Below are 27,652 nucleotides of genomic sequence, written 5' to 3'. Positions count from 1 at the left end.
AATGGTTAAGTCATTCGAAATATTTGTCGAACTGGTTCTTAAACTTCTTTAAGAAGCCTCTTTAAAACACTGATCGACTCAATATATTGTTTTGCTCCCAAGAGTTCAATTAGACACGTAAACTTTCTTTGAATAAGAATTTTTTTAATTGTTGGAAACGTAGACCAACATCAAAATGGTATTAAGATCAACCGCTTTAAATTGCCCAGATCAGAACCAAATGTTCTAATGTAACAAAATATGAGCTATCAGAAAATCTGTAGTTCTGGTACTTAAACATAAATGAAAATTAACACAGAATTAGCATTGATTTGGAAAAGGTGAGCGTCTTAAGCAAGTGTTACGCATTTTCCAAACTGGTACTCATATGAAACATCCTAAAATTCTAGTACAGTTACACTGAAGAGCATTTATCCACAGAGCTATGAATATAGTTTTTAAAAAAAATACAAAACTAGTTTTTCTATAATGCACATTCAATTGCTCCCACTCACAGGGCATGCATATTTTAACAGAAAAAAAAGGTCTTGTATGGGGAAATGGCAACCATTATTGCAATTTTATTATCAAACATCACATACTAAGGACAAAATTTTACTATCAAATATGACGTGTGTAAAATCATAAATGAATCTTGATTCATTTATGATTTTACACACATATTTGATTGTAAAATTTTACTAAGAATTATAAAAACATTCACCTCCCAAATTTTAAAAAAATATGTGGCAAATTGTAGGCTCATGGAATTTTATTTAGTTGAGATTAAAATGCAGACATTTAATGTCAAACCAACTTCATTGCTGAGGATATTTTAAGATCATGTTGAGAGTTATTTCAATGCGTAGTTAAACTGGTTTGCAAATTTCTCATGTTTCTTCTTGTCCATTTTGTTCATGACTTCTGCTATTCGTCTCATGGAACTCCTTGGGGAAGAAAGAAAGGTTTAATTTTTTTAACATGGCTGACCATTTACCATAGGGCCTTTGTTGCTCATCACTTAAACAAAGTAGATTTGCACCTTCTATCGACTGTAATTTATAAGTGCACATAAAATATTTTACTTTTCAGTACCCATGATTTCAGCAGGGAGAAATTGAACAGTTGCTCACTTATTGAAGACTTTCTTTTCTAGCCTCAAGCGAGAAGTGTTAGTAGTTTGTTTCAAGTCTGTGAGGTTGTGGTGTTTCCTCTTCTTTCCCTTTCCTTTTCCATAGGTTTTTGAGGAACCCAGATCCTCGCCTGTAGCTGCCTCAATCTCTTTCATGAACTCCGGATCCCACCAATCTTAGAGAGAAAAAAAGGTGTGGGGGAGAGGGGGAAAAAAAGTTGGTAGGTCACTGATAGTAATTTATTCCAGTATTATTAGTATAATCTAGGTAAAACAAGAAATCCGAAAGGTTTAATGTAATTAACATTTTCTTGAAAGAGAGTAGGTAAAGAGTTATTTAATTAAAAGTTGCACTGATGCACAGCTATATACAATTTCATGAGTGAAAATAAGTTGCATTAGAAATAGGATACCACACATGCTAATTATTTAATAATAAAGGTCTTAGTCTTCCAGAAGTATTGATTTTGTTTGTTGATATTTGATTTCTCAATGTCTGGGGGGAGGGCATGCTTGTGTGAAGATGAGAGGCTTCTTAAATTATGACTGAAGTCCAGAAGGGTTCACTTCTCTGTCAACACTTCATGTCCCCTTCAGCTGTGTTAGGTAGTCTAGAACCCTGGACATACTTAAACGCACACATGCACAATTGCAGCTGTTACCTGCATCTTGTTATCTCATTTGTGGTACCAATCAAATATCCATGGTACTACTTGGCCACTGTTCAGTGTAGTCTCATTTTCTTAAGAAAATTAATGAAGAGTAAAATGTACATTTGTGTATTTTGATACTGATTTTATGAGAATCACATTGATATCTCTTTTGCCTATGGCTGCACAATGTGGACCAAATACTAAACTGTGATATTACTACCCATCACCACTGCAATATGCCTAACGATATACTAATATTACATTGATGAAACTTAAAGGTGACATTAGATGAGCTTACATTGACAAAATTACTAAGTAATGCTGATTCATTAAAATAACCACAAAACACTTATGATTGGAGATGCCTGAAATTACCAAGAAAAAAAAAAGTGATTTGCAAACTTAAGTGTTATCAGTACTGGCCCAATCAATGATAAGTTTACAAATTATATATTTTTCAGCATCCCTTTAACTTTGTCTTGGTGGTTTAAATCAACCATATTGCACAAAATAGGCTGCTCTTTCCCTCCACCCTCCCAGACACTCCACAGGATGGACATCCCATGAACATCACCTTAGTGTATCATCACTAGGTCTTATCAAAGTACAGCAATTTATACCTACTTGTCTTAACAAATATCATTGTTGAGAAGCAATTTACAGTTGAAAGGTTATAAGTTAAGGTAAGAAGTTAGATAGGGGATGTACATTAAACACATTCAATGACTCATCTCCCATATCATCACAAGTACTATTTTTTTCTAATGCATCCATCCAGAGCACGGTCAAATTGTTAAGTTACAAATAAAAAAAGTTGGCTATGCCTCCATTGCACATAAAGAAATGACACAGAGATCTGGTGGCACCTAAAGGTGACTGTTTAAAAGAATCAGAGCAGAAATCAATGGCCCAGCAGGGGAGCATTGGGCCAATCAGGAAACTGATGGACCTCCACTAGCATGGCAAACATACTGGCAGCACATGAGTTCAGGTGGGGTGCCCCATGGTTACCGTGACAACTAGCATGCAGACAGCCAGAGGGCATGATGGAGTCGGGGTTGGGGGATCGATACCGCACTTAGTTACAAAAGATGCTATTTCACAAGCCAGTGGTTAGCAGGCTTCTACAGTCAGCTGCCTCAGATACCTGTTTGTTAACAAGTCAGTGTGGTCAGAGAAAAGCACATCTGATGCTCCACTGACAGAATGGAGCAGACACTTAATTGGCTTTTAGCACCTAACTCTGCGAAAGCGAGAAAGAGAGCAAGTGTCTGAGGGAAAGAAAGAGGGACAGAGTGAGATGCTGGCCATCCTATTATCAGGGTATTGATGATGACTGGGATTTCATCAGTTCATCTTCCCCAGGAGTAGGTACTCCCTCCATTGACCTGTGATTTGTCTGGGATCTGCTCAGTGTGCGCCATGAGGAAGGACCGGTGGTAATGGATGCTTAGAATTTGGCCTGGAGGATTTGAAAACACCAGAAAAGTGATCTAGGCAAATTCAGTTGCCTACCAGTTTGAGGACAATAGCTCTCTCAACTGAACCAACAAAATGTATTGAGAACTAATATGCATTTTATAGAAAGCAACAAGGTAAATGTAATTCAACTCTTTTTTTCATGCAAAATAATGTCTGTTTTTTTGGCTTATAGTTTGATTTGCTCAAGACATTCACAACTATTTTGAAAGTGCTGCAAGAATTGTATTCACAATTAGTTGTTTGCTGACAGAAAAACTGAACTTCATTTATATTTGAGTTGTACCTGGCTGCTCCTCCCTGCGTTTCATCTCCTCCTTCCCCAGACGAGCAGCGTCTTCTAGGTTAACCGGTCTCCCGAGTTCATCGCGAGGGATGATGAGCCCATGGAATGGACACTTAGAAAGGCATGAACGATTAAGTGAATGAATGGACACAGACAGATGGACGAATAAATTAATAATTAACTGTGTCCAAACAACCTGTTCTGAATGACTACATGTTTTGCAAGATCAAGCAGAAGTATCAGAGAGGTATTTGAATTCCATCTCCAGCACTTACCTTGACTCTGTCTTGGCGCTCACAAAGCGACCCATTGGGCATCAGGGCTTTGCACTTGTGTTCCACCGGTTGGAAACAACCAGCAAAGGTGATGTGTCTGGACTTCATCTGGGCAGACAGGTCTTCATTCTCCACCTCTTCCTCCACCTCATGAGGTACCCAGAACTGGTGCTGAGAGGTGTACCTAAGAACCAGAGTTGACAATAGAGTTCCACTCTCAGAGAGAATGCCAAAGTTCTAATGAACTTTATCATGTTTGATAACTAGGATTCAGTTTTTCTATCTTTAAAGAAACATACCAAGGGTTTCCTTGCTTGTGTCCTCACTGCTAAATAACAAATATTAAAAGGTTTTTTTTCCTCTCCAAATAGTGTAAACTATCCTAAAATATCCATTACAAAGTTCAGCTACTGAAAAATATTTCAAGTACTTTGTGTCTGCACAACAGTACTTTCTTTAATTTGGCTTTATTGGGATTTATTTGAAATCTGAACAATAGTGCTCTCTAGTGGCCACTACGCATTACTGACGACCTTGACTTTATCAAATTCTATACTACTGTGCCTCAAGTAGAGGAAGATGATTGCTGCAATGGTAGAAGCAGACCCAAATTTAAAAAAAACATTTCTGAATGGCCCGTCATCTACTTTTGAACTTTCTAACAGTCTCAACAAAAGGCAAACAGGATAAAAGTTTTAGGAAAGACGCGAGAAAATTCTTCTCACGGCTCTGCTGTGGGTAAGTTTAAATGTGAGACTATTACTTTACTTTATGATCTTCCCTGCTATGGGTTGCTCCTCCCCCCAGTAGTAGAGGTCCACACCAAAGGGAATGATGGGGGCTTTCTCTTTCTCCTCGGTCTGTTCACTGCGGCTCACAGTAGGGGCAGCAGCGTCTTTGGATACCCTGAAACAATCAGATAGGGACAAAAGGTAAGGAAGAGCTGAACCTCACAAGCATTTCTGTTTGAGTGACTTTGAAAGATTCTGTACCTTTAAAATACAGTTTTGCATTTAAATAAGCCAATATCTAAAGCATTTTAATTGCTAAATTTAGTTTCACAAAATAGCATCACTGGAAGAATTCCCAATATAAATTTATGACATACACCAAAAATTTAATTGTAGTGGCAAACCTTTTAGAAGCTAATGAAAACAGGTGAATCATTTACCCCATGCAGTCATTTTTTTCCTCTTGATCCTGACCCACATTACATATCGGTTTGCTTGTAGATGGTGCAGACGACAGTCTCTCTTTTAAGATCCGCAGAGTAGCAGCTGCAGATGTGGGGTCCTGCTCTTCATCACGTAGTTTTTTCTTCAGTCGGGTGAGAGTGGAGGCCACAGGTGGAGCTACAGCTCTGACCAAAGGCTCTGATGGGTTTGATTTGGCCACAGAGGTGGATGTAGAAGGTAATGGATCAAGACCTGACAGAATTAAGTTAGAATGCCTCTGGTGAGCTCATTACCCAAGAGGATTTAAGACCATTTGGCACCAAATATTTGTTGACTGTGTATTTATTTTTAAAGAAAAATGTAAAGCTTCTCCTTTTGAGAAATTACATGCAAAATACAGACAGCGTATATGGAAGCCAAATGTGTTAGTGTAGATACTGAATTGTTCATTTTATGTAGAAATATTTTTCACTAACCAGAACAAAAAATGGAATCATATCAAAGAGAAGACTCCATGTGAACATCAGCAACATTACTGGTATGTCTTATTGGGTGGGCTAAGGGTCTAACAGGGCATGCATGGGCTTAAGATAAGCTTAAGTGACACTGAAATCCAAGACTGAGTCCAAACCTACATCCTGCCCCAAATCCCTAGAGTGAGGCTATATTAAAACATTATGGGACACCTGACTAGTCCAAGTGTGAGTTATGAACCATATGACCGGGTGTGAGGCAGGGCTCACAGAACAGCCCGCAGCTTTCAAGAGGAAAGGATCCCTCATCCACTTGAATGACAAGTGCAGACTACTACATTTATCTTACAGTATAACTAATAATCTTAGTTAAATTGAACACAGAGCTGAACATGGAGACACAGTCCAAAACACTCCTCATGGTGACTGTAAACAATTTACACACGGTAGTCTGAGGTATGGGGCTAAATGTGACAAAGGTATTTGCTATCCTGACCAGGTTCAGGTTAATTGTACAGTTAATCCAGTCTCTTTCACTCTTTTGCTTCATACTTGACCTCTGGTCCACACCATCATGAAATACGCCAAACACTTTCTTCTTCTGTTCAAATTGACCAAAATGGTAGGTATTTGTCTGAAGCAATAAAGTTGCAGGTGCTAAAGAGATAAATCAATAAAGGAAATGGAGAGGGCCAGCAGTAGACACAGAGTTGAGCTGCCAATGGTGGCATTATTGATTTTCCTGAGTTCAGCAGGCCTTATAATTAAAATGTAAATTTGAGAAAGAGATAACGTCCTGACAGGAGTGCTAGGACAAAGGAATAGATTTAAAAAATCAGCAGCGAAAGGAGCAGAGAGGAAAAGGAAAAATGCTTTCCTTATGAAAGAAATGTTTTCCAGAAAAGGAAAATTAGCTAAAATTATAACTTGCACAGACATTGCACTAACTTGCACTATCATTGGTGAATCCAAATGTTATTTTTGCATTACATTTTAAGATATGTCTAAATAACTTTTTCCAGTTACTGTTTTGATCTGCAAATGCCTGAACCCGATATGTAGTGATTTCAACAGGCACATTCAATCAGGAAACATTGTGGCACTGGTTTTACCTATACTTTCTTTAATAGTTTTTAAAACATTCCTCCTGCACAAAGACCAAATTATTGAAGTTTAATCATTAATCCCTGAAAACAGTTTAAGAGCTCAATTACTGTATAGCACACTCTTCCGCAGATAGCGGATCAGAGTAAGTACAGAGTTTAATTCATTAGTGTGATGCTCAGTGTGGAATAGACCTGCCTGGCTGTGTGAGGAGGACAGATGCTCTTTGAGGTTTAATGCCCTCACCCCTTCCCCTCTCACAGGAGGGGCAGGTGGACATTGTAAATTACAACACTGGCCTAATGGGAGCTCATTAACACCGCTGCATTGTTAATTTGGCATGGCCAGCACGCTGATCATTACATACTTTCCTAATCAAAGAAGCCAGGCTCCATGGAAATTACAGCCTAATGAGTCTTTAGTTAATAACGCTGCAGAGACAGTGAGCAGATTATGTAGCAAATAAGACAAGTACATGTGGGTGGTGCAACACTCATTATGTTTATAATCAGGAAGGGTTATGAACAGATATCGACAGGAAAGAGAACTATTCAAACAGTTCTTATAACCTTCTAAGTAGTCATTATTAATTATACATGTGTCCTTCAGTGTCCAATTTCACAAAGTATAGTATTTACCTAAATTAGCCACAGATTGCAGATTTTGTGTCAAATATTTGGTATTTATCTTGTCTGACCAACTTTCTTTCTGCATGCATTTTTTTTTATCAATATGGTTGTCGTTTCACAAATGAATAGATCTTAAACAGGAAAAAAACATAAACAAACAGGAAAATTGATATTCTTACCAAAAGTATGTGGACACCAGACCACTATACCTATAAAAGCTTGCTGAAGACATCCCATTAAAAAATTATTCAAAATGGAGCTGGCACCCCCATTGTAGCTATAACAGCCTTCACTCTTCTGGGAAGGCTTTCCACAAATATATGGATTGGGTTTGTTGGAATTTGTGCCCATTCATTCTAAAGATACGAGAACAAAACATCTTTGCTTGCAATCAATGTTCCAAATTCATCCTAAAAGGTGTTCAATAAGGTTGAAGTAAGGGCTCTGTGCAGGCCACTGGACCTTAATTTGACTACTGGGGCAGTCATTCTGGAACAGGAAAGTGTTTTCCCCATATTACTACAAAGTTTGAAGCATATTATTGTATAAAAAGTCTTTGTATGCTGTAGCATCAACCTTATTCTTCACTGCACCTCAGAGGCTCAAATCCTGAAAAGGAGCCCCAGACCATGATCTCTTCACCAAACTTTACTGTTGGTACTATGCATTACGACAGGCAGCATTTTCTAGCATCCACCAAACCCAGGTTCATCCGTCAGAGAAAATTTCCACTGCTCCAGAGTAAAGTAGTGGCATGTTCACCACTCAAGCCAAATCTTGGTGTTTCACATAGTGATCTTAGGCCTGTGTTCAGCTGTTTGGCAATGGAAACCATCACTGTTGAGTGATGCAACACAGGATAGATGATTTTTATGTGCTACATGTTTCAACACTATACAGACCCACACTGAGTTTGTGTTGTCTACTGCTTTGTGTGCTGAGCTGCTGTTCCTTTTGGATGCTTCCATTTCACAATAGTAGCACTTAAAGTTGACTGGCGCAGATCTAGAACGGCATAAATGTCTTGCACTGACTTATAGCAAAGGTGGAACCTCATGACTGTTCCACAGTTAAAGTCACTGAGTTCTTCAGGATAAGCTATCCTATTGTCAATATTTGACTATGAAGACTATAGTTATGTACTTGATTTCATAAACATTAGCAATTGGAGTGGCAGAAACATCTCAAATAAACAATTAGGAGGGACTGTCCAAATATTTTTATATTTTGATTAAGAATGATAAGTTTGAAATTCGTTTGTAATAACATCAAAACATAAAACAGTTTCTCTATCATTCAGGTGCTTCGCTCATGCTTAATGCTATAACACAGAACAGTGATCTGAGACTGCAGCATCTATACTTTCATATATGTTTAAATTCAAGCCATGTAAAATAACTAGCTAGATCTAATGTAGGTACTTGGTTATGGATGGGATTTGTAACTTGCTTGGTAAAACTGTGTTTTTAAGGGTATATGATCCATGGTGTTTTTGTAAAGGTATTGTCAATAAAGAAGTAGAAATCACCAATCTTATCGTGGTAACAATAATTGTAACAGTTCAGACAAGAAAACATTGACAATTTTAGACTCAACTTTAAACTTTTAAATCTCATATTGAACTAAAACTACTTTGCTCATTTATGGAATTTAGCAGACACATTTATCCAAAACTACGTGCAATTATGACTGAATACATCTTGAGCAATTGAGGGTTAAAGGCCTTGCTCAGGGGCCCAACAGTGTGGACTTGGCAGTGGTGGAGCTTGAAGTGGTAACCTTCCGATTACTAGACATTTACCACTGAGCGTCAACACCCATAAGCGTTACATTGGTTACCTATTTCATTTGTAACTGGCTTTAAATTTTTTTTTACTGATTTGTAAATGTCACAACAGATTACCACCTATATACATTTCAAAATGCCTTACAGAATATATTCCAAATCATGTTTTGAGATCAAGTGCTGCTTTATTGAATGTTCCCAGGATGAAGCACAAAAAAACTGGTGAAGCAGCCTTCTGTTTTTTATGCTCCTAAAATTTGAAATGTTTGACCAATTCATATTCATCAAAAACCTATTGTTACTACTTTAAAGAAACTGTTGAAAGCAGTTTTATTTAAATTTGTATCCGGTTATCCAATACTTATTATTCCTGTATTTATTTAAATCTTATTCAGTTTTGTTTTCATGGTCATTCTCCATTATTCTTTTTTTTCCTCTTTAAGTTCTTATTTGTTGTTCATTGTTTTACATATATTTATGTTGAGTTGCATTTTTATGTATGAAAGGTGCTATAAAGTTAAAAGTTATATGTAAAAGTCCCCCTCAAAGTAATTAATCAGCAGCAGCAATAAAGTCATTTTCTTCACCCCAATGTTTTTTTTGCACAATTGTCAATATGTAACCACACTAAATAGAATGCTCGCTATGCTTGGACAACCAGCAGGCATGAACATTTACAGTGGAAAATATCAAGTTCAAAAACCACAACCTACTGCAGTGAGTCTTAAGACATACTCACCAGTCAGAATTTTAACATGAAAATTAAAATTTCAGATGCATAGGAGATTAAATAAAGTAAAAAAGTGTGATTCGGCAAAGCAGAAAAGTTTTATTAACTTCAAACAAGGCCCATGCATGATGGTTTATAGGGCACTGCCCGGTTGGTCATACATTATGGCTACCGAACACATTAAAAAACCTACCAATTTGACCAAAACCAAAAGAAAAACCATTTTGACTTTAGTTAGGGACTTGTATGTAAAGGATTGTTTATTTGATGGTATCCAACTGCTCTTTAGCTACCAATTCTGAATGAAGCACAATAATGTAGCTGGCTTCTTGCTCAAACTTTCTTTCCACCTTAACAGACTCTTATTCAAATGTTTAATTCCACCTTAAATTTAAATCTTCCAAAGATATGAAAGATAAAAACGAATAAACTGTAGACTTCAGTTTCATGAACTCAAAACGCTCATTTTAAATGGTAAGAAAAGAAATATAATTTGAGATTCAGATGACAGAGCATTTCTGAAAATCCATATGCACATAAGCTTTTTACAAAGCTGTTTGGCTAAGCAATGCTGCTGCAGCCACATATGCTTGTTTCAGAGTATTTGCCTCAACTCTAGCTGCTTCACATTTCACTGGCCTGAACAGATTTATAGAAAATTAAAAATAAGACAATTAATACAGACAACTATCTAAAATAAAGTGAACAAATGCAAGTAGCAACAAACTGAATAAACTAAGTTCAAAGCTTCAAATCTGTTATTTGCTTTAGCATCGGATGTGAAACATTGAGATTGCTTAATTTAAAGTTTAAAATCTTCTGGAAGGAACTGTATATTGTATATAATACTTCCATTGTGTTTTGATGTCCATCTCTATAATTAAACAAGATTCGTCACAAGGCTTTCTTTTGGGTAAGATCCCTTATTGTTGTCTAAAAAGTGTTAAATCTCAGTGCAGGTATGTGGGCATCAGCACCAACTCACCATATTCTGGCCTCAGATGCTCAGGGATATGTGGCTCATAACCTTCCTTTTCGGGCACCTCTTCAAAATCATCATCGTCATCATCATCATCTCCAGCCTTAATCTAGGTTAGGATGAGAGAGGAAAAGTAAATATAAAGTGCATGCATGAATTTTGTTTTAAAAATTACAAACAAAAAAAGGCCTTTTATCTGAACTCTGTTAGCTAAACATGATATTCCCATTCTGGACTATTTTATCCCCAAACAAGAATGTAAGGGACAATTAAGGCAAATAAGAATGTAAGAGACAAAAATGCAAAAACTCGAACACAAACAGGAGCAAGTACAATTAAATGATGTATTCCATTCTTCAAGAGTGCAAATATTTGTCTGCATACAGCAGACACAAGGCTTGGAACCTTAGTTGCCTTTTCTTTCTGATTAACACTCAAATAGGCCAAGATGTGGCCTCAGGATATTCCAGAGATTTACAGCACCCTGAATGGCAAACTGTGCAGTAACGGCAGGCCTCTTTACATTTTAATTCAAACTCGTAATAGAATTTCCAGTTGACCACATCCAATTTTTTTCCCCTAGTGGTAGTCCATATGACCATTGTCCCATCTACTTGTGGCTGCATAAAACAGTGCTCATTATTAGGCAAATTAGGGACCAAAAGCTCAGACTTATTTCACCACAACCTAATCTTTATACTGCAATTTTGAAAAGACAATTTATAACAGTGACTGTCACATTTTAAAATATTAACATGATAACCAAGACAAAAATTGAAACCTTGGAACAGCTATCTGAAGACAGTAAAAAAAGATTAGAGACATCTAACCTAAAAAATCTAAACTGGAGTTTTAGCCACCTTAATGAGAGTCAGAGCAGGAATGAGGGGAAAAAAAAGTGGAACAGAGATTGATAGATATGTTGGTAATACTGGGTTATCTCAATCTCTGCTAGCCAGGTGTAGGTGTGTCTGATAACAGCTGTGTGGAGCCTGGTCAGAGAAAAGCGAGCCCACTGGGTGATATGAGGGTTCTCACCCCTAAATCTGAGCTCTCAGTTAGCATCTGACAATCACTTAAAGGAGATCAACCTAACACCAGACAGCGGATAAGGCCATCCAAGAGTCGATCCAAAGCAGATCCTGTATGTAAGACTATGACTGTTGTAGCTCTTTGTTGTAAGCCTGTTGTGGCTTCTAGTTTCAAAGCTCTCTGCAGAGGTTTCAATGGATTAACATTCTCCTAAACCCACTCTTTATAATCAAAAGGCAAAAATGTATGACAAAGAAAGCTATATTACTGGCCAGCACATGTGCTTATCATTCAGCAAAAATAAATAGACTGATTTTTCTGCATGTGAAATTTAAATAAACAAATTTAAGTGTCAACACATCAAGACAAGGGCAAAAATCAAGCTAAAATATTTTCTGGAGTTTAAATTAAGTCTTGGTGCAAATGGTGGTCTCCTAGATTCTTAAAGTGGCAGGTGAGCGCCACTGTGCTGACCTCCTCCCCCACAACTACTGCCTGGAGCCTGCACATGCTCATCCATCACCTCACCTGTAAGTTTTATCACTCCAACACTAATCAAAAGAGAAAACTGTCACTGGTGCTGACCTGTGGAACCTCCCAATTATGCTCTTCAGGAATGACAGGAGCACTTACCTTCCTCAGCAAGGTAAATGACCAACATCAATCTACACAGAATAACAATGAACTGCCAGGCCATGCCATATTGTGTGTATATATATATATATATATATATATATATATATATATATATATATATATATATGTGTGTGTGTGTGTGTGTGTGTGTGTGTGTGTGTGTGTAGAAAATCCCCAGGCCGGAATTTATGATAGGTGAAAAGCAACCCAAGGTTTTTTCTCCTCCACTCCACTCAGTACGAGACCCCGAGGTTAGGGAGGCATCCGCATCAGTGCTAAACAGGATTTATGCCTTTTAATTTACTCAAAAGGTGCTTAACAGTGCCCCTGCGCTACAATGCATAACAGAATGCCAGTTTTTAAATATGGGGGTCATTTTCATAAAATGGTATACATAATGTGTGCGCCCTTCCTTTTCGAGGGCATTTCAGGAGGTGCAGCTCCCAGAGTGCTTTTTTCCCCCCATTTATTCTGCTTAATTGCCTTCATGATTACCTCTATATCAGGCAATAAAGGGTGATCAAAGCCCACTTTGCCTATTCCTTTTTATTCTTTTGCTCCCCCCACCCCCTACGTATTCCATTACTGCAGACTGGATGTGTTGACAATTTCAGATTAGGGTATAAAGTGTCTTTGGATGAGGTCTGAATTTCTTGTGGTGGCAGTGGATGAGGCACACTAGTGCACTGTGATAGCTGTACTTTTACTAGGGCTAGAGAGAAAAACAAGCCAAGACCTAGCTTCACTTTAAACAGAACTGCAGACATGAGTAATTTATGCTCTATATTAATGAGAAGGTTTAAATGGAAACATGAGGTATACTTCAGAGAAAGTCACTGCTGTACTTATTTTGGGCACAAAGTAAACATTGGTTTTATTTTGTGACTGGCATTTAAGAATTTACCTGTTATTAGCTACGCATAATTCATATGTTTTATTTCTTTCAAAATTTTTAAAATGTTCTGACAGAAAAAAAAGTTCACTAGCATTCAATGGCATAAGGAATTTGCAAGCAAAATAAAAAAAAGAGGGCATCCTACCTGAAATATCTTTACTGTAGTGTGAACTACCTAAACTTAGAAATAGGCCTTTATAAGATTATTCCAACCACCAAAAGTTTTTCCATTCCTTGCCGCCAGCAGTCGCAGAAAAGGAGATTGCCATTTTGTTTATAAGTGTCGCCTTCTTTAATCTAATTCAGTTATTTTACTTTGATAGATAAAGCGGTAGAAAAGGATTACCAACACAACTGAAATACCTGACAGGCTAACATTATTTTATTTTTAATTCACTTTAATTTTGCTGTGATAAAATCTCCACTACCAATTCATGATGGCAGCATTGTAAGTCTTGTATAGAAGAATGAGTGGTAAAGAAGACCTATGGTGGCGTTTTGCTGACACAGACCGGGATAACATATGGTACCCCCTTTTAATGCCTCCTTTGCATTAAAAAAACAAAAAACAAACAAACAAACAAACAAAAAAAACCCCACACACCACCATTCAGTTGGTTGCATCTATAACTTGCATGAAATAAGCAATATTTCATTTCTCTTGTAAAATCCATTGAGAGTTTAAGAGAAACAAATGGCTATTACTCTGTTGTGAAAAAACAATTTGACCAGCATACTAAGCTATGAAGTGTGCCAACACTTTTACAGATACTTAATTTTAAGCAGTATTTTTCAAGTCATAGTGCTTGCAAATAGACTGTGTTGGGGCATAAGCTGATATCCTTCAATAGGTGTAACATAGGTGTAAAAAGAACATCTAGACATGAACGACTGCTGAGTTTTAGCTTTTAGACTTAATATAAAAAAACTGAATTGAAATTCTATTAGCTGACTGTAATAGCAATGTGATGTCATCTCACAGCATTTAAAAATGATTAGCACTTACAGAACAGACCATATTTGAATAAAGGTCTGTAATAAGCACTGCATGTGCTCCTCTGAGCAAACCCCTTAAAGACATTTGCACTGAACTCTATTGATTGTGCAGTGGCTGTGTCAACCTCCGTCTCCTTGGCAGGGAGAGTAGATAATGAGGTTGCAGTTAAATATCCTCCACTTATGAGGACAAAAAACACATTCCAAGAGGGCTAAAGCATTCCACATGCCCTCTAATATATTTTGTATGGTCTAATTAACTCTGTAAGCAATCTCAATTACTTTGTGCCCAGGGAAGCACCTGCTGGCGCATGTCTTTAAACAAGTCTGGCATGCATTTAAAAAAATGAGATGAGGAGGTAGTCCTGGACAACCGAACTCTCAACTTCATTTGTCTTTGGGTAAGTTTGATGGCTGTGTGTTTAAAAACCCATTCAATCTTATAAACTAAAAATTAAATGTACTCAGCTGTGATGGTCCTATGTGCATCTGCTATTTATATGCTAATCTACTCTTACTGGGAAGGTCTTGCAAATTATTAAAGCAAGCCAATAACTTAGGTGTATGGACTGGCAGGCCTGCTGACCACTCAACAGAATGAAATGCTCTGAGAAATGCGGCAGTGCACTGGGCTGCCCAGAGGGGGGGAAAAAAAACAAAAAACAAAACAACTCAATAAGTTGCCCTCCATTATTTGTAGTGGCAAGTTTAACAATTGTGATTGCCACAAAATGTCTTGCTATTGCAGTGCATTAATGCAGTACAGACAACTTTGAAGCCTATTCTGGTAAATAAACTCATGTGGAAAAAGTATGCTTCATGATCAATTATATTTCTCACACACACACACACACACACACACACACACACACACACACACGGACACAAACTTGTCCATCAAAAAAAGAAAGATACATAAAAATCACTGCTCTCAATATGCAAAATTTTGTTTAATTGGTTAAATACTTCAAATATTAGCCTGCAACTAAAAATTGTCATCTGCTGGTTTTATTGTTTCTAATAGTGAGTAAGGAGTAGTGATGATTTGATGGTAGTGATGCTTTGATAGTTACTGAAAATGTGTGATATGCAGATAAAGGGTAAATGATGGAAGGAGATCACTTCATTTACCACAGTGTAAGCAGGCCCTCTCAGAAGACTGATGCTGTCTGGAGGATTGGGGTAAATGGGGTAAAAGCAACCAGCGACCCACTGGTTTTCCATGTGGTTAAATTCAGGTCAGATATGCATTTGATAGAGAAAGCTGAAATCTGTTTTCTACTTTCATAAAACCTTAGAGTAAAAATTAAAACAATTAAGCATTTAAACACCAAGAGCATTTAGCAAGTTGCTTAACAGCAATAAGAAAATTAAAGACAGTTAAAAACTAAATGAACTACAATTTAAAAAGTGGGTGAAAGTGAAGAATAATTATACTACAATTACTAAAATTGTGTCATTAGAATTATATTGTTACTTAAATGAAGTATAGAAAAATGAATACTCAATAAAAAAATTAAAAAAAAAAAACTTAATTGGAAGAGATACAAGGACAGGGTAATATTCAAGTAAAAACAGATGCTTAATTTTTTTGGATGACCATAACATTTTAAAATGAGCCAGTTGAGATGATGCATGTATATATAAAAATAAATTGCATGCACTTTACAGCCAACTTGCATAGGAATCCCTGCAACAAGCACTGCAAACATTATAAGAAAACCTTGATATGTCTGGAATGACAAAAAGAAACCTAGATAGACATGGCTTATCTCAAGTTTGCCAATGGGGAAAAACACACACTGAGACACATCAATTATTGCTCTTCCTCAACGTCCTGATAAGATGCCTTATCAGTGTAAACAATGCAATATTCCCCCTGGCTGCATGGTAAGCATGCTCCTCGTTTGGGAAGTCGAATAGGTGTGTGCTCTACAAATTCAGGGTGTTTAACAAAAAAACCCTGTGACCAATAATTAAATGGAGGACACATGGTAAAATGTCTAAACTTTGTGCATCTGCATCAGGTTTGCTGCCGTTTCAAAAATAAAATATAATGCTTTTTAAATATTTTTTACTTGGTTTAACATCTTCAAAAAGTATCACATCCACACAAGACCAGGCCTACCTGACTTTAAATACAGCAACATTCACTTTTCCTTTTACTCAAATGCATTGATGCAAATATAAAACATGGAGATATCTCATGAAACGAGAACCTTAGAAAGATGAACATGTGCGCCCCTCTTGATAGTGCTCCAATAACTCAGAATGAGGTCCATATGTTTGTTTTGGGTAGTCTTGCTCATGGTTGTGTCAAATATGACACACTCAGGTTGTTTAAATTACTGAAGTGATACTAAATATTTCTAGATATGCAGTTTCTCTCTCAAACAGGTTAAACACACTAAAACACTCTTTAGCACACTAAAACTGGGAACATCACTTTTTTTTAAAAAAATGCACAAATCTAAATACTACCAAACACTGACTCTAGCTAACCACCTGTGACTGAAGCTGTGTTACACCTTATCTCAGGAAAGCTGGATGGGTTGTCTGCTCTGGTCAGCTCTGCTGAGGTTAGGGGTAACACATTTATATGCCATGTTCATTTGACTTCAACATTAATGAATCTCAAATTTCATTAAAAACAAAAAACAAAACACTACCCCTTGCATCTTTGAAATTCTTTCTACATAGTGTATCTACTCTCAAAGCAACTGTTTATTGATGCATTTTTACTTTTCATCCTCCATAATATTTAAACAAATTTTCATTTCCCCCCTATTATGTTGCCTGCATGATTCCTCTAAAGAATTCAAATCCAAAACTGAATGAACATAGTAACAGGAATAGTAAAACAAGAAACTACAAAAAAAAAGTTAAATTAAGTTAAATTCTAACAATGGCAAGTCCACAGATTTCTCAATCAGCCTTAAGGCATCATTTCATAATGTCATACCCATATATATTTAAAAAGACATTTCCTGATATTTTAAACCATGTAAATTTATCTGCTGTACAAGATAAGAGGACCTGATGCCAAAGCTTTATGGAAAATTGAAACATCAAATTCACATCTTTTTACTGATTGGTTAAAATGTAACTCCCTAGAATATTTGTTTTGCAATTCTAAATTATTTAAATATTGTTTTTTATTCCAAACTTTTATGGGGAAAAAAACACCTACATGTAATGAAGTTTATAAAATCAGAACTCGGCTGATTGCTGTGTATCTAATTTAATCACACATAAAGAGAAAGCAAAATACATAATCTTTTACCTTTTCCTAACAGTTGACGGGAGCATACGAAATTAGGGGAAAAAAAAAAAAAAGAGAAATTTTATCCACAACAGAGCCATGATAAAGCAACTAAAGCAATAGAATGCTTTTAAAGGCAGAAAAAGAAAACTAATTATGATAAAGGGCTCCAAGTTGTTGCTTTATCACAAAGTGCTGGCTTTTTGCATTGGAAATGGCTGCCGACAGTGATAAACCTTTACAGGGTGTGCTAAAGCGCTTTGTCAATGTCACTTGCCTCCGTTTGGATGGCTTTTTTTTGCCCAGTTAAAAGCGGACACCACATGTCATAATGATGCGTCTCCTAACTGCTAGGTGTCCCCATTCTGCCCCTGATCTGTGGCGATCTCGATTGCAGCTGAGCCATGTCTCCTAACCTAGGCAACAGCCTGATCGGCTGACACACTGCACATTGGTAGCTTTACCAGTACATTCACAAGATGTTCAACTATTAATTTTATCACAATTTTCTTTAAATCAATCTGAAGTTATAATGGCAAGTATGTGCTTAAAATTTCTGTTTTATATAATGCCTTTAGATGCTGTCCCCAGAGAAAATGTCATACTTTCAGTCTATAGCATTTCAAAATTTCCAGAATTTATGAGCCAATATACATGTTATGCGGTTTATAGGGGCAGTACATTTCAGCTTCCTCCGACAAATCAAATCTAATTTTCTTTACTATGCGGAAAAACAACCATTATGTTATTTTAGAGTAATTACTGTTGGGTTTTTGTAAAAAAAATAAAAATAAAAAAAATTTAAAAAATAATAATAATAATAATAATAATTGCAGTGAAGTGGCATGCCCTACAGAGTAATCTACACCACAACATTCCGTTCCATTAATAATACTCCCCCAAACTCCATGAAAACTTTGACCCATCTTTCATATGTTGTGAAATGGTGCCCTCCACTGGTGAACTCCTTAAAACCAATTGATTTGAAGCAACCCAGAGAACTAACTCCCAGCCAATAAGTATATTTTAAGCTATTCACATGTGTGCATTAAAAATAAAAAGATTATGTTATGTTTACACACTGGGTGACAAAAGGAATATATATAAAAGATACTCACCACTTTCCTCTGTCTTTTCTTGTAATCTACGTTAAGATCTCTGTGTTTCCTTAAAGCCTTCTCAAGAGCTTTCTTGAGGCTAATGGCCTGCCTCATCAGCTGTTCCTCTACACCAACCTTGGTAAAAATCTAGAGATCAAGTCCAGTTGAATAAAAGAGCTTGTTAAAAAAAAAATTAGATGTTCGTTCGTGCGTGTGTGATATTGATATATATATATATATATATATATATATATATATATATATATATATATATATATATATATATATATATATATAGTCAACATTTATTTATTTATTTATTTATTTATTTATTCCTCCAGCAGCTATATTAAAGCAGACATTTGGACATTCAAATGAAAAGCCATTTGGCATTTGATTATTAAGATCGAATCATGACCACTGTGTACCTGGATCCAGGACTGAACCATAGGGAGGTATCTGGTAGTGATAAGTCTGTGCAGGTCTCTCATGGTGTTCAATACAGCCTCATTCTCCTCAGTCTCCTTCACTTTCAAATCTGATATATGGCAAGATTAGGATATGATCATCATTCACCAATTTAATGAATGAAATAATGAATGAGCAAACTTTAGAAAATGAGCGAACATTCAGTTGTAAATTAGATTGGATATCATTAGAATACAGAATTTTCCCTAATACAGTTTTGAAGCAGTATTTTTAAAATGTATTTAAAAGGTGAGTCCAAATAAATAAATATTCATTGTTCCATCAGTGTCTTTAAATGAGTCTCAAGCTGTCCAAGGGTGAACTAAACAATTCAGAATAACTGGTCTTCAGCCTGCCCTTTGAGCAAGTGTGCCCACATTTTAATCAATACTTTAAGTGGAGAGAAAAACCTAAATGTCAATTTTCTATAGCTTAGTTTACGATAATCAGTGCTTTTGTGCTAAAAAGGCTCATCTTGGAAAGTCACAATAGTAATTAATTTTGTCATAACTTTCATGTTCTGAATCTGTAATATCTGCTGAAGATAACTTCCAGCATTTCATGCTCATTTATCTAGTGTTTAAGACATTTATGGCATTTACCTCTGGCTCCATTTTTTTTTTTTTTTTTTGGTCTCCAAGTGCTAGAAGAAATATTAACATTGCTCAGGGTTTCACGGACAATACTTTAGTTTCCTATAAAGAAAAATATTTGTTGAGGGGCCATGAAAAGTTCATTGCTGTGATTCAGGTTTCTGTTGTAATGCCACATAGTGCAGACACATGGCTGCCAAGACACAAAAGCAATGGTAAATGTGGCACTTTTAATCATTGCTCTGTTAGAGGACTCTCTTGTGGATGCTCTTTCTGGTAACTATTTTCATTTAAATACATCTGCTAATTGCAATATCACTTTTTTAGTATGAAGAATTCATGTAGTGGTACAAAAAAGGAGATTTAGGGATATACTGTCTGAATAACACTCATCACTCATGATCCTAACTACCCTATGGCCATGCACTATAATGTAGCTAAATAAATATCCCAGCTCTATGATCCATGGCAAATGAAGTTATTCCACAGTGCATCATAGAACGCGACAGGTTATGGCTGTTACTTCAGAGAAATGCGTTTTGGATTTAGCCTTAGCAACATTGTATCCTGGCCATAATAAGAATATGGATTATTTGTTGCTGTTGAACATGGGTCCGTTTTCTTCGTATCGATTATTTGTATTGTTTTGTTAATTTATTTTCTTTCTCCTGACCTGTAGGTGATGATTGCACATGCATACGCACACACATGCACAAACACAGCCATGTGTAAAAGGCTTTATATATCGTTTTTGAACTAGGAAGTATGCTTACATGGGGCGGGAGGGGGATAAAGATCACATTATTTCTCAGGCTTTCCTTTGAAGCTCTACTCAGAAGTTTGCTTTTTGCTCATACTGACAAGCATTTTGGTTAAAATCTGGCTCTGCATATGATTAATTTTACAGTTAAACTGTAATGTTGGACTGTCTGGAATCACATACAGGAATAAAAATTCTTGATCTGAACATCCTAACTGACCTGTGGAAATACTGAGATCCAGCCGATAGCTGTGAGACATCAGCCCAGTGTTGCGTATAAATGTGACCTTGTCTGCAGCATCAGTGTCATCCTCTTCGACAGCACTGTCTTCATCCTCTTCATCTTTGGTTGCCTCTGTCATCCTCCCATCTGCTCCTCTACTCAAGTCTTTGCTGCAACAAGGCTGTTCATCCCAGATACTAGCATCCCTCTCTGGTCCAGAGTAAAAGGTAAGTCTCTCACTGCCCACTGTTGGCTCGACACTGAAGAGGTCAAAGGTGTCTGGCACAAGCAATGCCATGCAACTGTTCATCTGCGTCAAGGATTCTTCCATCTCAGCAGCCATTTCTGTGAAAAAGGTATCCCCACACAATTCTAGATTTTTGATCAAATATTAAGTCATGCCAAATATAATGATGCACTTATCTAAACATATCTGAGATTATTTTTTGCTAAATTTTGCCTTGGGCTTCACAACATATACCCTCCATCTCCTGCTTGGCCTTTTCAAACTTCTCATTATAAATTTTTTCTAATCTCTGCCGTTTCTCCTCCTGCCTCTTCCGCTCAGCCAATGTTCTAGCTTCAACGTCTTGAAAATCTACCTGAGGAAGATTTAACATTTCTCACACACGCACGCATGCACGCACACACACACACACGTAGTAAAAATTGCAACATAGTAAGTTAACAGAGTGTTTCAAACAGAGGTCTTTCATCAGCTGTGCAAGAAAGGTCTTTATGAATCTCTACCTTTTTAACCTGTTTGAGGAAATGATAACCTAAAGCCAGCTTCTTATAGGCCTCTCCATAAGTGGCCTGCCATGCCTGGACAGTCTGGATGGCATGGGTCTTAAGCTTTCTGGCCACCTCTTTTGGTGGGGGCAGTGGCTGCTCAACATCCGTCTCCACTGTGAGCTCCAGGAACTCTTGGAGGTTAGTCACCAGGAGGACGCGGAAGTGATGGGAACGGCTGAAAAGCTCAGTAGCCATCTGGAAAGCTGAGAGGCGAATCTCTGCATGATCTTGGTTCAGCTGGGTCATGATGAGATGATAGTAGTGGTTAATGTAGTCACTGGAAAGTCTGCAGCATTGAAAGAATTAAGCACATCATTTAAAAATGACTAAATATACAACAGTATATACAATATTCCAATATTCATCAAATTTGTGACCATGTGGAATATGTGAAAGTCAAAAGCAAATCATACTTGCATATCTTTTTCACTTCCTTCATTTTCACTTGATTGAGCTGGGGTTCTCCAGAGGTGGTCAACTCCTCCACCAGCTCTGACAGCCTATCACGCTTTTTTTGATCCATTCTGTTCTGCAAATGTGGGAGCCCCTCCAACTGTCAGTTACAAAAAGACTTTAACGAGAAGAGAGCACTTATGATTCATAGCTAAGATTCTGGCTTTCTAAAATAGCTAGCTAGTGTTTAGCTGATGGTGAACATCAAAATACTCCAGCACAGTTATCTTTAAATGAATCTCTTATTTTTAAAAATGGTTAACATTGTAAGAATAAGCTCGCATTTTGAAATTTGAATCAAAGCGCTACCAGCAAAAATGTTAGATCTAAGCAATTAAAAAAACTTGACAATTTTTTAGCTTTATTTTAATTTATTTCATCTTTGTTTAAAGCCTCTGGAAAAGGCGCTGGCAGCGGCCACCTTAACTTAACTGTGAATATTTTCTGTGTGCACACTGGATGGCTACCAAAAAAGAAGCTTCAGTATATTTTTCGCCTTTTCTAAAAAATCTCGTAAAAATAATTTTGATGCTTTAATGCAGCTTTCATCTCTACATTTTTAAAAGCACAATTAACATCCTGGATTATAAGTGTCCTTGGATATTGGATGCATGAATGATTGTGTCCGGCAACCTTTTGGGCAAATCTACACTCGTGACATTAGCCATCAAGCAAATAAGTTTGTCCTATCTGGTGAATAAAACTTAATTCTTCCACTCATATGTCTTTGCGCTTTTTCGACTGGCCCTCCTCTTACATTTTATCTGAGTCAAATGTGAAGAGAAACAGAAAAAAGTCTAGTTGCAATAGCTAGGTTAGGTTAATATGTGCTGATGCAGAGGGACGCCGCTAGGGTAGGTCAGCTAACCTAGCTAATTAAAATGTCACGACTTCAGCTTTAGCCGATTTACCAGTGGTGGGTTTTCTGATTCTACAAGTTAAGCACCACACTGTGATTAACCGCTAGCTAGCTATAATTACCCATATATACCTATGCAATCTCAAGATGGCCAGCCGGTTAGCGTTAAAAGGATAGGCAGTTGAAAGAGGTACGCCAACTTAGCTAGCTAGGTAGGATAGCCATTTAGCTACCTTTTCCCTACACTGAACACCAGTCCACAGGTACGTGAGTATTGTAGCCTTTGTACGGATACATTAGCTAGCTAGGTTTGATAGCGACAAGATAGTTTCGCGAGAAATAGCAAAATGACTGGCGAAGTAACAGGACTCAAAACCTCAAATATAGCTAGATAGTTAGCGAGGTTAGTTTAGTTAGCTAGTTAATTAGCTATCTAACCTGAACGTGCATACAGACTTACCGTGTACAACCAGTAGACTTATAATTGGATCATTTCACAACAAAAAATACGTAGGTATGGGACGCTCGATACTGACGTGTCATGCCTCCGAAGCGCGACGCGTTTGGAAACATTGCTTCGAAGTGTAGTTCTGTACGCCCAAATGACGCGATCATGGACTGACAATGAAGAGCTAGCTCCGAGAAATTAGCAACAGTTGCTGGAAGGTCATATGACCTTTCCGTCAAAATAAGAGACAGCACGGGAAACATGTAAATGGTCGTACAAAAAAAGGAAAATAAATCGAATTAAGCGACGGGGTGAATTTTAAGCAAGACAAAGTATGTTAATATACTATTTACCTGTACTGATTAGTTAATTAATTAAAGGAAACCTCCGAATTTTAGGTATTTTGTTTATAGAACATAGTAGTCAAGATAATGCTAAATTGGCTGAAATTATCCTAGCACCATTACTAAAACACATAAAAAGTATTAATTTTGACAATATTTTGACAACAGGGCATTTTTGTCATTTTGGTTGTGTAGCCTGTAAATGTGTGTGTGGTTGCCAGTTTAAGATTGTGAGGTCTATGCATAACCATTCTTGTTTTGTGGGACCTATGACTTCGGCCATTGCTGCGCTTTGTGCCTCTTTCCTGTTCCATAACAGAAATCAGTCAAAAATCTTAATTCAGTTTGGTTTATTTAATCAGAGGGTGATACAGCCTGAAATTTTAATGCCACCTTGGTGATCCATAGACTATGGTGTGAGGATGCTTTGCTGTTTTGGGACCTACTTGCCATTGTGTAAGTAAAATAAATAAATTTTGCTCTTTAATAAAACAATATTTGATTGTACCTAAGAAGGTGAAGGATAGCTGTATTTCTGAACTTAATCTAGCAAATTACATTTACATGATATGCTAACATGATAGCTAGATTTGCTAATTCAGAATGGATAACGTTACAACAAAATTTTAAAGAACTACAAAAAATCCATAGTAATTTTCAGGTAAATAAAATGTTTGTAATAAATGATCTATAGTAATGCTCAAGTAAAATGAAAACTAACCATAGAAACCACTGAAGGCTTGCAATGTGAAAATCTCTCACCCAAAAAGGAGAGAGAAATAAAGTTCTTTGGCTAATATATTGTCCATAAAAAATGTATTCTAATTTCCATAGCAATCACATTTGACCAATAAGAACAAATGTGCAGAATGTAGAACCTTATATGGCAATTCAAAAAAACGTCCCTCCCCTTCCAAATTACACTTTTCTTAATGAGTCATGTGTCTTGACTATGAAGTATTGGTAAAGTTCCAGCACAAAACTGTATTTCCCAGATACACTAGTTTGAATACAGGCTTTACACTCAAAATAACAAATATGCGTGTTATTGACTCATCACCTAGTACTAGATATGCTCCAACTTATTCAAAGATGTATATTTTCCTTCAAAAACACATTTTTCTTAAAGTTTCAAGTGTTCTAAATGTGACAGTATCAAAAACGTGCCAGTGTAAAACTGAATTTCCCAGTCATGATAGACTGAGGCTTTACTGTTTGTTCTTGGATGAATGTATAAATCTTAATTAATTTTAAATTAATGAAATCTTAAAATATTATTTCTTCTTATTGTTTGTTTGTTTTTCAATGTTTTCTGTTTTAAAATGTTCTTTTAAAAATTTTTACCAGGACATTAATTTTGACAAAACGTAAAAATAAAGTGTCAGTGCAAAACTGCATGTCCTAGTCACACTAATTTGACTAAAGGCTATGCAGAAAAAAAAGAAAGAAATCTTCTTTTTGACTCATTGAACTCTAGTGGCAATCTTATCCAGAGTGACTTACAAAAGTGCTTTGTCATTTACTCATAGAATACATCCTAGCCAGTAGAGTTGGTTAGAGTCCAATATACCAATGATCTAGAATCCAAGGATCACTGCTAATGCCTAGAAGTAAAACATTCATAAGGTCTATCTTAAACAATGATAAGTGCAATAAACAATAAGTGCTATAATTTTTTTAGATAACATCACTGTAATAAACAATACCCTAAACTAAGTACTAGTTTAGTTAGTTAATATAGCAGTCAATATAGGAGCAGGGTCAGTGGTCATTTAAATATTTCACGAATAGATGGGTCTTCAGTCTGTATTTGAAGACTGCAAGAGATTCTGCTGTCCAGACAACAAGTGGAAGTTCATTCTTCCATCTGGGAGCCAGGACAGAGAATAGTCTCAATGCTTGTCTTCCATGAGACTTCTCAGATGTTGTTTTGCCCAATTTCTGCCTCATGGTCTTAGAATGAAGTTTGTAAACAAACCCTGGGATGGATAGAGCAATTGGATAGTCAACTAATTTCTAGAAGTTATAAACTACTAACTTTATTGTCTAATTGGTACATATAGGGTTTCTAGTAAACACAACTAGGAGTGATTAACAATTTGTGTACAATAAGCATGAGGTAAGCAACATACAAATGAAGTGATCTGGGTGAATAACGCAAATAGATAAGTAACAGATAATGAACAGAATAATAAAACAATACACACTTATCAAATAATAGGAGCAAACATCACAATTTGGAGATTATATTAAAATAATCACAAATCACTGGCTGATTATCATTTGACATCATAATAGATTAAATGATAAGTTGTTACTTTGTGAATCTATGGGTAAGAGAAACATATATATATATATCTGTGAACATATTTTTGTGGGATGAGAAAAGTTGGTTGTCCTGGTAAGTTTGAATTTGATGGAATTTATGATCACAGTTCCTTGAAGTATACCCAGACTGGTAGGAGTTCTCACCTTTAAATCTGTGGGTTTTATGACATCTACGTAATGGGAAAGGGTCAGAAAGCCAGGCCAGCGTGATAAGATAGGCCATTTATGATTTTGTTGTTCAACATCAAGGTGCCAGAAGAGTACTGGGTCCTGAAATTAGAAATTAAGGGCCAGACTTACCTTTTAACTGTGGGCATTATTGGTCAGTATCCAAACACCATTATTTTAGACATCCCCATTCTTCCCGATCTGTTACAGTGAGACCATAGTGAATCTGATGCAAGAGTAGTTACGTGCTTACAGGCTAAGCAGCTGGAGCTACAAAACAGGTTTTATCAAACTGTCATTTGCAGAAACTGAGGCTGCCAAGGGTAGAAGATCTAGAAAAGAGAGGCAAAGGGAGAAAATTAAGGGCTCGACTGTCATGGAGCTCCTGCCCAGTCCAGCTTCCCCAGATTTAGATTTCTTAACCGGTGATACTGCAGATATACAAAGTCAAGACATTAAATGAAAAAGCAGACATGGGAAGCCCAGGAGGGAATACTTCAGATGAAGGGCAATTCATTGTAAAAGAAGGCAAACTGTACAGGCCGAACAGCAGCAGAGAACAGCTAATAGTCCTTAAAAGCTTAAGGGCAATAATATTACAGCTGGGACACACCGTACCATGGGCAGGACACCTAAGGTAGTGAAAGACACTGGCAAGAGTTGCCAGTAGATTTCACTGACCGAGGCTGTACCTAGATGCCATTGACTTTTGTAAATCGTGCCGCGAGTGTCAGTTAACCGCTCCAATTAAAAAGGGCAATAGAACACCTCTAGTGAGTTTGCCTATCATCAATATATCATTCACATGTTTAGCCATGGATGTCATAGGACCCCTTGAGAGAAGCAGGACAGGCAACCGGTATATTTTGGTCATGTGCGATTATGCAACATGATAACTAGAGGCATTTCTGCTGAAAAAAAGTGAAGACAGACAGATCGTGAATGCACTTATACATTAATTTTCATGTGTAGGCATAACAAGGGAAGTTCTTACAGATCAGGGCACTAATTTTACATCTAGACAGATTAAGGAAGCCTTCTAACTATTAGGCATACATGGGATCAGAATCACACCATACCACCCCCAGACTAAGGGCATGGTTGAATGATTTAACAAGACTCTGAAATCAATGCTGCGGATGTTCATCACTGAGAATGGTTCAGACTGGGACCAGTGTCTATCTTATTTACTCTTCGCATACCGAGAAGTTCCACAATGATATTCACCATTCAAACTGCTTTATGGCTGCCAGGTCAGAGAGCTAATGGATGTCTTAAAACAAGCCTGGGAAGGAGATAACCCAAAAGAGCATCTGAATATCTTGTTATATGTATTCAAAATGACAGAGAAGCTAGACAGGATGATGGAGCTAGTGCACGAGAACATGAGCAAAGCACAGCAGCAACAGAAAACTTGGTATGACAAATCATATAGACACAGAAACCTAATACTCAGCCAAAAGGTGCTACCTACATCTGACAGTGGACTACTGGTGAAATTGCACTGGCCATATGAGGTCCTTAGGAAGATGAGCCACATGTAAGAATTGTATTTACCACACTGGAGAAAGAAGACCCAGGTCTTCCACATTAATCTGCTCTGGCCATGGCA

General features: G+C 36.9%; 1 protein-coding gene across 6 annotated transcripts; it reads right to left on the bottom strand.

The window, feature by feature from the left end:
- Nucleotides 1-123: 123 nt before the first annotated feature.
- On the bottom strand, nucleotides 124-23,387 carry uvssa (UV-stimulated scaffold protein A). Of its 6 annotated transcripts, none has more exons than XM_027008650.3 (14): nucleotides 23,213-23,387; nucleotides 21,854-22,011; nucleotides 21,396-21,726; nucleotides 21,106-21,247; nucleotides 20,643-20,990; nucleotides 19,030-19,139; nucleotides 18,620-18,748; nucleotides 10,687-10,789; nucleotides 4,976-5,231; nucleotides 4,573-4,710; nucleotides 3,805-3,988; nucleotides 3,530-3,641; nucleotides 1,113-1,287; nucleotides 124-926 (listed from the first exon to the last, which is right to left on the bottom strand). In XM_027008650.3, the coding sequence occupies exons 2-14, from the start codon at nucleotides 21,961-21,963 to the stop codon at nucleotides 833-835; spliced, it is 2,232 nt and encodes a 743-aa protein (XP_026864451.2). In that variant the 5' UTR covers nucleotides 21,964-22,011; nucleotides 23,213-23,387; the 3' UTR covers nucleotides 124-832. The 6 variants fall into 6 exon arrangements, with proteins under 6 accessions (XP_026864451.2, XP_081555110.1, XP_026864452.2 ...); XM_081698984.1 differs by having other exon boundaries at nucleotides 4,976-5,177; XM_027008651.3 differs by having other exon boundaries at nucleotides 21,854-21,993.
- Nucleotides 23,388-27,652: the final 4,265 nt, after the last annotated feature.

This window comes from Electrophorus electricus, chromosome 16 (assembly GCF_041902795.1).
Source record: "Electrophorus electricus isolate QZ-2024a chromosome 16, ASM4190279v1, whole genome shotgun sequence".
Taxonomy (NCBI): domain Eukaryota; kingdom Metazoa; phylum Chordata; class Actinopteri; order Gymnotiformes; family Gymnotidae; genus Electrophorus; species Electrophorus electricus.
This window is presented reverse-complemented; position numbering and strand designations above follow the sequence as displayed.

Bases quoted from the DNA above. Each gene is read 5' to 3' on its own strand.
- uvssa (XM_027008650.3), bottom strand. From the start codon at position 21,963: ATGGATCAAAAAAAGCGTGATAGGCTGTCAGAGCTGGTGGAGGAGTTG. The intron at 4,711-4,975 runs GTAAATGATTCA...TGATTGTTTCAG, and splicing joins GAAAAAAATGACTGCATGGG to GGTATCCAAAGACGCTGCTG. The intron at 3,642-3,804 runs GTAAGTGCTGGA...TGCCTTTCTAAG, and splicing joins AGCGCCAAGACAGAGTCAAG to TGTCCATTCCATGGGCTCAT.